At 38.7% G+C, this 12,295-nt stretch overlaps 3 protein-coding genes across 6 annotated transcripts; 2 read left to right on the forward strand and 1 right to left on the reverse strand.

Annotated features, from left to right (window-relative positions):
• Positions 1 to 669: 669 nt before the first annotated feature.
• On the reverse strand, positions 670 to 2,334 carry LOC108043319 (gastrula zinc finger protein xLCGF3.1-like). Of its 2 annotated transcripts, none has more exons than XM_017121976.2 (2): positions 2,252 to 2,334; positions 670 to 2,194 (listed from the first exon to the last, which is right to left on the reverse strand). In XM_017121976.2, exons 1-2 carry the CDS (start codon positions 2,326 to 2,328, stop codon positions 802 to 804), a joined length of 1,470 nt encoding a protein of 489 aa, XP_016977465.2. In that variant the 5' UTR covers positions 2,329 to 2,334; the 3' UTR covers positions 670 to 801. The 2 variants fall into 2 exon arrangements, with proteins under 2 accessions (XP_016977465.2, XP_016977466.2); XM_017121977.2 differs by lacking the exon at positions 2,252 to 2,334 and having other exon boundaries at positions 670 to 1,953; positions 2,183 to 2,194.
• A 78-nt stretch (positions 2,335 to 2,412) lies between these two features.
• Positions 2,413 to 5,184, forward strand: LOC108043333 (serine incorporator 1). 3 transcript variants are annotated; one of them, XM_017122001.2, is made up of 7 exons: positions 2,413 to 2,552; positions 3,024 to 3,579; positions 3,645 to 3,754; positions 3,814 to 3,997; positions 4,058 to 4,267; positions 4,550 to 4,712; positions 4,809 to 5,184. In XM_017122001.2, the coding sequence occupies exons 1-7, from the start codon at positions 2,517 to 2,519 to the stop codon at positions 4,945 to 4,947; spliced, it is 1,398 nt and encodes a 465-aa protein (XP_016977490.1). In that variant the 5' UTR covers positions 2,413 to 2,516; the 3' UTR covers positions 4,948 to 5,184. The 3 variants fall into 3 exon arrangements, with proteins under 3 accessions (XP_016977490.1, XP_016977491.1, XP_016977493.1); XM_017122002.2 differs by having other exon boundaries at positions 4,559 to 4,712; XM_017122004.2 differs by having other exon boundaries at positions 4,571 to 4,712.
• A 376-nt stretch (positions 5,185 to 5,560) lies between these two features.
• Positions 5,561 to 9,528, forward strand: LOC108043329 (mucolipin-3). Its single transcript, XM_017121996.2, has 3 exons — positions 5,561 to 6,197; positions 6,956 to 7,806; positions 7,966 to 9,528. Exons 1-3 carry the CDS (start codon positions 5,817 to 5,819, stop codon positions 8,702 to 8,704), a joined length of 1,971 nt encoding a protein of 656 aa, XP_016977485.2. The 5' UTR covers positions 5,561 to 5,816; the 3' UTR covers positions 8,705 to 9,528.
• The last annotated feature ends 2,767 nt before the right edge of the window (positions 9,529 to 12,295 follow it).

A 12,295-nucleotide genomic window follows, 5' to 3' on the forward strand; every position in this document is an offset into this window, starting at 1 on the left:
TTGTGCACTGTTAACGATTTGACACCAGTTGTAAAGCACCATTTACCCCATATACAGCACTGTAAATAATGTTTGCTAATCTGCCGAAATATATAAATATACAATTAAGAAAATTAATTGTATAATATTTAAATGTATTTATTATTTTTGAAAATTTGAAATGAAAACGGACTTAGCAATCGATTTAACGGCATATAGAAACAATCGTTGCCGACTCAAGCCATGGTTCGGAACTCCGCTGGGAGGTTTTATAATTCATTCATTTAGGCAGTCTAGGCTAAATCTCTGAATTTTTGGGCGTTTTGTAAGTTAGTTTCAATAACCAAAAGATAAAAATGGAGTTTTTAAAAACAATTCCTCCAATATTTATTTTGGACTGCAAAGATACAAAGATAAATATGATTTTTAAAGTATACCCGAGATATATCTCAGTCCAAATTTGAATTTAGGAAGATTCAGTTCCACAATTAAAAATTGTCAGGCTTATGCTAGAGAATTTTTAATTTTTAATACTTTCTAGCATATGCTAAAGAATTTTTAGTTTTTAATAATTTCCAGCATATGCTATAGAATTTGTAATTGTGGACCATTATAATAATTATTTAATTTAGAAAACACAAAATAATGCAGAAAGGACAGAAAACTCAGCTTAAAATCTGGGTGGTTTTGTTTATTATCCCTTGTTTTGTGCTATTCTAAAATTGTATTTTTTTGCACAATTTCGAATACTTAATAACAATTAATAATGGAGTGATTTTTTACAGAATGGAAACACATTTGTCGTATTAGACTTGAGTCTGGTTAAGCTGTGAAAGGGCTTTCTTCTGTGTGGACTCGTAAGTGTTTTTTCAAATTAAACTTCCGGGTAAAAATCTTCGGGCAGTGGGAACACTTAAAGGACATTATTTCCCCTGTGTGCAATCGCAAGTGTGACTGAAGATGTGAATTAAGTTTACAACTCTTTGGGCAGTGAGTACATTTAAATGGTCCTCCTTCTGTGTGGATTAACTCGTGTCTCTGCAATTGTGACTTCCTTATAAAACTCTTTGAACAATTAGAACATTTAAATTGTCGTTCTCCTGTGTGGATTTTTAAGTGTGCTTGAAGATGTGATAAACTTGTAAAAGCCTTTGGGCAGTGGGTACACTCATAAGGTCGTTCCCCCGTGTGAGACCGAATATGGACTTGAAGAGTAAAACTTCTGGAGAATGCCTTTGAGCAGTGTGTACAGTTATAAGGTCGTTTTCCCGTGTGTGTTCGCAGGTGTATTTGAAGAGTCGAATTCCTGGAGAAAGCCTTTGAGCAGTAGGAACACCCAAAGGGTCGCTCTCCTGTGTGAATTCGCAGGTGTTTCTGAAGATGTGAATTTGTTATAAAACCCTTAGAGCAGTAGGTACACTTAAACGGTCGTTCTCCCGTGTGCCTCCGCACATGATACCGAAGATTTGACGTCTTGTTGAAAGTCTTTGGGCAGTAGGTACACTTATACGGTCGTTCTCCCTTGTGTGCTTGCACGTGATTTAGGAGATTTGATTTACTGAGAAAAGCCTTTGAGCATTTGGAACACTTAAAAGGTCGCTCTCGTGTGTCAGTTAGTTTAGAATTAATTGTAAGAGCATTTGAGACTTTAAGCTGTCTTTCTCCTTCGTGGGTTTGCGGGTGTTCATCGCTTCCTTTACTAACATTATTGTCATCATCCGTCTCAGCATTTGAAGGATCGCAATCTGCATAATCGTCGATATTGGAGTCTAAAAACAAGTTTTCTGCAAGTGAATCGTAGATATTCAAAAAGCATTGTGGTTTTTCCGTGCATCGCAGGTCTTCGAATTTTTCTTCCGCAATTTGGGCGACGTTCCTATAAGGTTCTTCACCATCATTTGATACTATACTCTCGCAATTTGATACATTGTACACTTCTTCCAGGAGTAAGTCCTCCTTTGAATTCTGCATGAACTGACAAAAGACCTGGTGGCTCCTTTCGTAAGTTTGCTTGATTTCGAATGCATTTTTTGCATCCTGTTGGCAGGAGGTACAAATGGCTTTGGGAAATCGGTCCCCTTTATCAACTTTAAAGCCAGTACAGTCAGAAATCATAAAGGCAAAGGAAATTCCCAGTCCATTCGCCTCTTTAAATATACTGACCATGTTTTTGCCAGTCCTTAGACAAATTCGGCATACATACGATTCCATCGCTCTAAAAATGAATAATAATGTAATTGATATGCACTGTAAATTCAATGAATTTCTTTACGGTTGTGTAAGAATATCAATATTTATTAAAATATGGATATTTCTCAGGTCGGATTGTTTACTTCCATGGTTGTGCATTCGAGATGTGAGCCTATGCTATCGATACAATCGCCTTTACATTGTCTTACTATTCGATATCCTCCGATATCAAAACTATCGGGAGTGGGTAGCCCAGCTCTAGCTCATATTTTCACAAACAAAGATTTGTTTAATTTAATAAAAACGCAATTTGACGAAAGTGAAAACCTAACTACATCTCGGCGACAATGGGAGCTGTTTTGGGCCTTTGCTCGGCCGCCCAGGTATGTAAAGAGATTGCAAATTAGTAGCCAATGAACCGGGTAATTTCCATTTGTAATTTTGGTCACCTGGTTACAAATCAATAAAGGCAGCCATATGTTTTAAGGAATTTATATTTTTGTTCATGCATTGAGTTACTAATATCATATATGTTTCACTGAAGTTCATGGGTGATGATTGTTCTCTCTTAAATCTATACTGAGTTTTAAAGATTCTGCGGTATCTAGCTTTCTGATTAAGCGCTACATAAAGTATGTACACAATTTCTCAAGAAAATATGATTCATCTTGCCGCATAATGTTGATATAAAATATTCCAAGTCCATTATAGAACATAAATACATAAATGAATCAATGAGGTCTGAATATTAGTTAAAACAAAATAGAAAAAAAACAGTCATTGAAATAGAAAATCTCTATTTACATCTTTTTTATGATCTAAAAATGTAATATATTTTTTCATAACTTTTCCAGTGCGCCATGTGCTGCGGAGGCACTGCAGCCAGCATGTGCTGCTCCGCCTGTCCCAGTTGCACCAACGCCTCCTCCTCGCGTTTCATGTACGCCTTCATCTTACTGGTTGGCACTGTTCTGGGGGCAATTGCCCTGTCTCCAGGATTGCAGGACACGTTGAAGAAGCTGCCTTTCTGCATCAATTCGACCTCCACGTACAGCTCCAAGACACTTGACACTTTTTCGGGAGGATCTCTGCAAGTCGACTGCGAATATGCTCTGGGTTATATGGCTGTCTATAGGATTTGCTTTGGAATGGCCTGCTTTTTCGCTTTAATGTCGCTGATTATGCTGGGGGTGAAGAGCTCCAGGGATCCGCGATCCCACATCCAGAACAACTTTTGGCCCCTGAAATTCCTGATCTGCTTTGGCGCTGCAATTGGTGCGATCTTCATACCGGATGGATCCTTTGGTCCTGCCATGATGTGGGTGGGTCTTATAGGTGGCCTGGCCTTCATACTCGTACAGCTGGTCATTATTGTAGATTTCGCGCATTCGCTGGCGGAGAATTGGATAGGTAAGGCGTATTTTAAAACATTTTTAATGATTCATCTTTCTAATTAACTTATTCGTTTTTTCCAGAGAGCGCTGAAAACAGTCGTGGTTATTATTATGCCTTAGCCGGGGTCACTCTCTTGGGTTATATCTTATCGCTGACTGGGATTACTCTGCTTTATATCTACTTCACCACTGTGAGTGTAAATTGTGAAGCTAATTTGTTTGCTTTTTTAACTGATGTCTTTATTGTTAGAGCACTGGCTGCGGCATCAACAAGTTCTTTATCTCCATTAATCTCATCTTTTGTTTGGTGATCAGCGTTATATCGATTTTGCCAGCTGTGCAGGAGCGTTTGCCCCATTCCGGTCTATTGCAGAGCTCCTTGGTTACCTTATACACGGTTTATCTGACCTGGTCCGCAGTGGCCAACAATCCGGGTAGGCAAAACTACGGCAAAATATATAATATAGTTTATAATTTATCTTGTAAACCCATAGAAAAAGAATGCAATCCCGGAATGTTTGGAATGATGGAGGGTTTCGGCAATGCCACCACCACTGTGGCTCCGCCCAGCCACAACTCCAGGGTTACTTTCGACACCACCAACATCATTGGACTGGTTGTGTGGCTTCTGTGCATCCTCTACAACTGCATCAGTTCGGCGGTGGAGGTTTCAAAGATCACCCATGATAATAGCGAGAAGCGTGGTAGGTGCTTTGTTTCCATTCCCAGTGCTCCGTCCGCATTCGCAGCCATTTCCACAATTCCACAGTTTCCATCACGCATTCGATCGCCCTCACTTTTCATTTTTATCGCTGTACAAAAAACCCCAAGCTAATACCGATTATTAACACTTGTTTGCTATTGCCGCTTTATTTTCTTGATTTATTTTCCGACTAACCCAACTAATCAACTCGGTTACTTGGTATTTGAAACTGTGTGAAAAATATGGCCACTCGCCGTTCCTCTTTGCACTCTGATTAATGTAGTTTTAACAGAAGCTCTATCAGACACAGAGGCCGGCCCGGATGCCAATGGAAAGCCGAGCACGGACAACGAGACCGAGGGCGTCACCTATTCCTGGTCCATGTTCCACGTGGTCTTCGTCTGCGCCTCGCTCTACGTTATGATGACCCTGACCAACTGGTACAAGTAAGTAGAAGAGTAAATACTACTCGACCCCTCAAAATATATATCCATTGAACATTTACCACATAAACCAATCTAATTCGATATTTATCCCTTCAGACCCAACTCGGATATTGAGCTGTTCAACGGCAACGAGGCTTCCATGTGGGTTAAGATCATCTCCAGTTGGCTGGGTGTCTTCATTTATGGCTGGAGCCTTGCAGCCCCCATAATCCTCACAAATCGCGACTTTAGTTAGGCGCTTTAATTGTATTAATTGTCTAGGAATGGTGCTTAACCGAGCAAAACGAGAATGCCAAAATGGAACGAAGAGAAATTAGTTTCTGAAGCTAATGAAGATTAATCAAACATAATTTTGACTCTTATTGTGGTGTCACTCATTGATCTTATTCTCAAATTGCAAAAGTTATTAATATATATAAAAAATAATCTATCCGTATTAAATATATACAGAATACAACAGAACTTAACCAAATTATTGACTTTCATTTAATTCGTTGGCAAGATCTTGTCAAATCCTCAACATTTTTCCACCTCGAGGATATTTTTCAAAGTTATTTTAAGCTGATTGTACGGTTTTTCATAAGTGTAAATTAAATGCTTTCTTTTTGAGCTTCGATTTCAGTTTAATATTATGTTAACTTGTGTCGTTGTAAAAGTCTTAATTAGTTTTAAGGACTTAAAACTTTTGATCTTGGATATTGAAGGGCTATGTTTAAATTCTTATTATTGATAAGAATTAATAGAAGCGGTTAACCGATTAGGTTTGAGTCTGCGCTGTGGACACCCGCTAATAAATGGCGTTGCCATATTTCTGTAATCGATACTATCAAATCCAATAAACATCGATTCGTGTTCCACCTCTAAGTTGATGGTTGAAAACAAAGCAATTTTCTCGTTTTTTTGGCCAGTATTTAATTTAATTTCGCTGGCAAGAGTCGCGTCTTAATTGCTAAATAGCTATATTTATCACCCCCTCCCCCGATTGCTTGTTGCGCCTGTGCGGATTCTTTCTTTTGCATGTCGACTGGGCGGGCAAAGGAAAGCTAGCACAGAGAACAACAACGCAGGTGATTCGACCTCGCGACGAAGGAGGAGCGCATCGAGATGCAGAGCTACGGCCCCGGAGCACCCGCTGCTCCGGCCGTGAAACGCCGTACGGATAGCTATGAGGCTGCCCAACAATCGCCACCGGAGAGCGACGAGGAGTATGTGAACCCCAGGATCCTGCGCCGCCAGGTGCTGCTCCAGTCCACTCCAGTGGCCCCTGTGGTGCCCATGCCCATAACTATTCCCACAGCCAATACCATGTCCAGTGGCAGTGCTCCCCAGTCCGTGGAGGGGCGCGAGGAGCAGCCCGAGTTCCCCGGATCCTCGGCCGCATCCTATCAGGAGGAGCGAATGCGTAGGAAACTGCAGTTTTACTTCATGAATCCCATCGAGAAGTGGCAGGCCAAGCGAAAGTTTCCCTACAAGTTCGTTGTGCAGGTGAGAACACTTCCGGGTTTCGATTTTAATTTCGATTCGCATCTGGATAAAAAGCCAGTTAATTGACAATGTCGCGTGATGCGAGGGGATTGGAGGGCGGATCTCGGGTGACACATCCGAACCACTTTATTTAGGCGGCTTGCTCAATTTACAGCCGCCTTAAATGAACCTTCTCCAATCTTATTGTTTGTTCGGTTTCTGAGCATGTAAAGTGGCGTATAGTCAACACATTCTTGATTATTTTGCTTGCATTGTAAAGCTCCTTCTTTCTTATCGATGCCTTATCTATAGGGTTTAACTATAGTTAGAACAATACGTAATCGCATAGGAAATTTCAAAGAATTTTATGGCTATACATTTCGTGTGGGCGCACTCGTACGAATTTTAAATGTTATTTAATGAATTATAAATGTTCGATTCTGGGGGGATTTTTTAATTGCTTTAAAATGATTAATAGAATGAACCAAAAACAATTCTTACTTCTAGTCATGATTATTCTAAACCAAAATCAGATATCGCTGCATATAGCCAATAAATAAAAACTGACGCATGCCCTAGCATAATTTGGTATTTATTTATAGATAAGCTTTTCTAGATCACTGAAATGCCTCCTATATAAGGTTCTGACGCTTGAGACCGCAACTAGATAAGAGCACTACAATATTCACTATGTATTTTAAAATGAATGAACTGGGTTATATAACAATGTATGTTAGCATTCAAATTAGTTAATTACTTTCACTCCTAAACCTTTTCAGATTGTAAAGATCTTTCTGGTGACGATGCAACTGTGCCTTTTTGCCCACTCGCGGTATAACCACATCAACTATACAGGTGATAACCGATTTGCCTTCTCGCACCTCTTCCTGCGAGGCTGGGATTCCTCACGGGAAGTGGAGAGCTATCCGCCAGCGGTGGGTCCTTTTGCCCTGTACCTAAAATCGGAGTTCTTCGACACTGTCCAGTATGCCGTTGATGGATATGCCAATGTGAGCCGCTCGATTGGACCTTATGACTACCCCACACACAACAACACGATGCCGCCGCTAAAGCTGTGCCTGCAGAACTACCGGGAGGGCACCATATTCGGCTTTAACGAGTCGTACATTTTCGATCCACACGTCGACGAGCTGTGCGAGTGGCTGCCACCGAACGTGACCACCATTGGGGTGGAGAAATATCTGCAGGAGCGCGATGTGGAGGTCAATTTTGCTTCGCTCGTCTCCGCACAGTTGACATTTAAGATTAAGACGGTGAATTTTAAGTCCAACGGTGGCCCCTTGTCTGCTCCCGATTGTTTCCGATTCGACATTTCCATAATGTTCAACAATCGAGACCACGACGGGCAGATGCTGCTCTCACTGGATGCGGAGGCGACGCGACTAAAGTGCCATGGAGCCACTGACTTCATATCGGAGGCTAATTTCGATTCCATGCTGCGAAGCGTACTCAATATATTCGTCCTACTAACCTGCGCATTATCGTTTGCCCTCTGCACGAGGGCATTGTGGAGGGCTTACCTGCTGAGATGTACTACAGTCAACTTTTTCCGGTCGCATTTTGGCAAAGAGCTGAGCTTCGATGGGCGGCTGGAGTTTGTTAACTTTTGGTATGTATAGCGAGAAGGGAATTAAGAAGAATGCATTACTCGAAAGACCAATATTGAAATGAAACAATACTTGCCCAGGCAGAGTAATGCACTTTTAAGCCTAGTGAAAACCTTTAAAAAGATACAACAAATAATCTATAATATATATATTTTTTACAGGTACATCATGATCATTTTCAATGACGTCCTTTTGATTATTGGATCAGCTCTGAAAGAGCAAATCGAGGGAAGGTACTTGGTGGTGGACCAATGGGATACCTGCTCGCTGTTTTTGGGTATTGGCAACTTGCTCGTTTGGTTCGGAGTGCTGAGATATCTCGGCTTCTTTAAGACCTACAACGTTGTAATACTAACGCTGAAGAAAGCGGCACCAAAGATTCTACGCTTCCTTATCGCCGCCTTGTTAATCTATGCGGGATTCGTCTTCTGCGGCTGGCTGATTCTTGGGCCCTACCACATGAAGTTCCGTTCGCTGGCCACCACTTCAGAGTGTTTGTTTGCGCTGATCAACGGCGATGATATGTTCGCGACCTTTGCCACGCTTTCGAGCAAGGCGACATGGCTGTGGTGGTTCTGCCAGATCTACTTGTACTCGTTCATTTCTCTGTACATTTATGTGGTCCTGTCGCTGTTCATTGCCGTCATCATGGATGCCTACGATACGATTAAGGCGTATTACAAGGATGGCTTCCCCACCACCGATCTCAAGGCTTTTGTCGGCACCCGGACTGCCGAGGACATTAGTTCCGGTGTCTTCATGACCGATCTGGATGACTTCGAACAGACGAGATTCGTGGATGTGGTGAAGAGCATTTGCTGCTGCGGAAGATGTCAACGTGACCAAGATCCCGTGCAGCCCAATAGCGGCTACACCAGCCTTTCGAGTATTATGAAGTAAATGGGTGCGCCATACCTAGTCGCAGGGCTTTATTCTGTGTTGTTTTGTCAGCTTTATGTGTGTAGTTGTACTTGTTGTTAGCTTTTTGTATTAGTTTGTTAGTTTGCCAAAGCACTTGAACCGAGATAAGAGAAACCATAACGTACGTACCTTTGAGAAATTCCAAAAGCAGCTGCTCTGATCACAAACATTGGGCATGTTTCAATTTTCACTTTCGCAGGTTTGCTTTCAACTTGATTTGCTGCTATATAAATCTTGACAAAAAGACAGTTTTTTTCTACCCATATAAATCAAAAATATTCCACACCAAAAAAACAATTAATATTAAAAACTATATATATATAATTTATGTGAAAGTGAAAACCGAAAATGCGAATGTGAAAATTCACCATCAATCAATGCTGTGCTTTGCGAAACCACAAAGCCGCAAAATTGCTATTGTAACGCAAGATATTAAGTGTGTGATATAAGGCGGAACCAGAATCGGAGAACAATAGAAATTGTAATAAAGGGAACTATTTTTGCCAGGGATATCGACATGGGTTTGATCAAGATCTTCCATGGGAACAAATGCATCCGAAACGAGTTTACGTACAAATCTGAAAGTCACAGCAAATAATTCTAGAAATTTACACTGGTCGACAAAATCACTTTGCAGGTTAAGAAAAAATGATTTCCGAATAGGTTTTTTTTGTCGATCTATGTTATTTAAACAGAATCCTTAGTTAAGAAAACATTAGGTAATGTTATTTTATGTGTACAAGGAAATCTTTGTATTTATAACCAAAAATTACGAAACCAATAAACTGTTTACAGAACTCAAATTTTTTGATAACGCTCTAATCGTGGATATGAGGTAAGAAATCTAATGTAGATGCATTGAATACATATATATTATATTATTATTTAATACATTATTTTATCTATTATGCTATATATTAAATTACTTAAAAACACTCTCTACAAGGGTTAACAAATTTTTCAATTGAATTAACAAAAAATGAGTTGTGGATACGTGACATGTCGAACGTGACACATTTTCTTTGCATTGAAAAGGCCGTTTCTACACAAACTAGTCTCCCTGTTGATTCTTTTTCATGTCAGTTATTTCTATGTTTTCGATGACTGAAAAAATGGGGTGCCATAATTGAACTTCCAGATTCCATATCTTTGCAAAATTTAATCCAATTCCAAAGTGACATACCTCTTAAGACTTGTGGATTGATTCCCTAAAAATCTGCATTCAAAATTTTCAATTTAACGCTGATCAAATTTTTGACCCATTTTCATGTTAAGTTATTTCTAATTTTCCGATGTCTTGTAATACAGTGACTCAAAATTGGTCTTCTAGAGTCCATAACTTTACCAAATTTTATCCGATTCCAAAGTGGCATACCTCTAAAGACTTGTGATTCGATTCTCTAAAAAACTGCATTCAAAATTTTCAATTTAACGCTGATCAAATTTTTGACCCATTTTCATGTTAAGTTATTTCTAATTTTCCGATGTCTTGTAATACAGTGACTCAAAATTGGACTTCTAGAGTCAATAACTTTACCAAATTTTATCCGATTCCAAAGTGGCATACCTCTAAAGACTTGTGATTCGATTCTCTAAAAAACTGCATTCAAAATTTTCAATTTAACGCTGATCAAATTTTTGACCCATTTTCATGTTAAGTTATTTCTAATTTTCCGATGTCTTGTAATACAGTGACTCAAAATTGGTCTTCTAGAGTCCATAATTTTATCCGATTCCAAAGTGACATACCTCTAAAGACTTGTGATTCGATTCTCTAAAAAACTGCATTCAAAATTTTCAATTTAACGCTGATCAAATTTTTGACCCATTTTCATGTTAAGTTATTTCTAATTTTCCGATGTCTTATAATACAGTGACTCAAAATTGGACTTCTAGAGTCCATAACTTTACCAAATTTTATCCGATTCCAAAGTGGCATACCTCTAAAGACTTGTGATTCGATTCTCTAAAAATCTGCATTGTAATTTTTCAACTAATTGTTGATCAAATTTTAGACCCATTTTCATGTTGGTTTTTTCGAATTTTCCGATGTCTTGTAATAATGACTCAAAATTGGACTTCTAAAGTCCATAACTTTACCAAATTTTATCCGATTCCAAAGTGGCATACTTCTAAAGACTTGTGATGCGATTCTCTAAAAATCTGCATTTCTTTTATTTAAGATCACTGCAAATGATTTAGACTATTGTCGTTTTATACGACATCTCTAATTTTATAACAATTGAGGTACTATATTTTACCTTCTATAGCTACAATATATCGAAATTGGTACATTTTCTGATGATTTTCAATAAAATCAGGGAATAGATTTTAATACATTTGTAAATCTACATTATACATTTAAATGGGGAAAGGATTTCATTTCGTTTGATTTGTAATCGATTTAATACGAAAGATAAATAAATATGAAGTAATAAAAGGGAATGGAGCTTAGTGGTTCCCCAATAATTGCGAATTTATTAATTTACCCCATCGTTAAGTTTTGCGGTTTTAAGCATGAATTTATTGAATATTTTGCAAGAATTCGCTGAAAACGAGATGATCACATTTTAATGAAATGGAAAACTGGTTCTCCAATTGACGTAAATTCCATCAGGCAGATGTTATGTTGTGTATGCGTTGAAGCGGAAACCGTTCAAGCCAAAGACTTATTTTACTTAATCTTAATTGGAAATTCAAGCCGAGAGGCAGGCAGTCAGCCTTACTCCTCTATGCAAATGTCAAGAGTGGCAAAAATAGACAATGACAATTCAGAAAGGTCTCTCGTCGAACGGCAAAACACTTTGGCACACTTTAAAGTTGAAGCCACCAACCAGGCAGCGGACCAAAAAAAAAAATGGTAGAAAAACGCTCAAGTTGGTGGCAGTTCGTCACGCCTTTAGACGCCTCTCTGTCAGTTGGCAGTCGTCGCGCCACTACGTATCACTCTGTGGGCCATAAATGGCTTTAATTTGGCTTTAAAATGATCAAGGTCGCTGTGGGTAAAAAAAAAATAACAGCTTTTAAATTGGAACGACCAGACGACGGAGAGGAACTACTTAGCCAACAAATAAAATACAATTCGTAATATGTATCTTTCTTTTTTTTATATTTTAGCAATACGAAGTTTAAAGACTCTTTGAAATACATTTGAAAATAAAATAGAAACATAATATAAGGGATTATAATGGATTTACATGCTAATTTGCTGATTACTAATATTGTTGACATACATTTCCTTTATATTATCCAGATATTGGCATTGTAGAATTCTGTTAGGAAACCCATTTTATAGTTGAATAGCTCAAAATAAGTTATTAAAATTATTAAAATTTGGATAATAATATTATATTAAAGCCAGGAAAAAAACAGGAAATTAATTTTTAAAATTTAGATACACATTATTAAAACCAGGAAAAAAGCATGAAGCTAAGTTATGGCTTTATACTTATAAAATACTCCTTAAAGAGAATTATAACATCACCCATACGCCCTGTCCGCAACCAGTTACCAAGTCCACTGAACAGTTAAAATACCCGAAGCAAATGAGTTTGCCAAATAAAAAGCAAA

The sequence above is a fragment of the Drosophila rhopaloa genome, unplaced genomic scaffold (assembly GCF_018152115.1).
Source record: "Drosophila rhopaloa isolate 14029-0021.01 unplaced genomic scaffold, ASM1815211v1 contig_163, whole genome shotgun sequence".
Taxonomy (NCBI): domain Eukaryota; kingdom Metazoa; phylum Arthropoda; class Insecta; order Diptera; family Drosophilidae; genus Drosophila; species Drosophila rhopaloa.

Bases quoted from the DNA above. Each gene is read 5' to 3' on its own strand.
- LOC108043319 (XM_017121976.2), bottom strand. From the start codon at position 2,328: ATGCACAACCATGGAAGTAAACAATCCGACCTGAGAAATATCCATATT. The intron at 2,195-2,251 runs GTAAAGAAATTC...ATTCATTTTTAG, and splicing joins ATTGATATTCTTACACAACC to AGCGATGGAATCGTATGTAT.
- LOC108043333 (XM_017122001.2), top strand. From the start codon at position 2,517: ATGGGAGCTGTTTTGGGCCTTTGCTCGGCCGCCCAG. The intron at 3,580-3,644 runs GTAAGGCGTATT...CGTTTTTTCCAG, and splicing joins GCTGGCGGAGAATTGGATAG to AGAGCGCTGAAAACAGTCGT. The intron at 3,998-4,057 runs GTAGGCAAAACT...GTAAACCCATAG, and splicing joins CGCAGTGGCCAACAATCCGG to AAAAAGAATGCAATCCCGGA.
- LOC108043329 (XM_017121996.2), top strand. From the start codon at position 5,817: ATGCAGAGCTACGGCCCCGGAGCACCCGCTGCTCCGGCCGTGAAACGC. The intron at 6,198-6,955 runs GTGAGAACACTT...AAACCTTTTCAG, and splicing joins CCTACAAGTTCGTTGTGCAG to ATTGTAAAGATCTTTCTGGT. The intron at 7,807-7,965 runs GTATGTATAGCG...TATTTTTTACAG, and splicing joins CTGGAGTTTGTTAACTTTTG to GTACATCATGATCATTTTCA.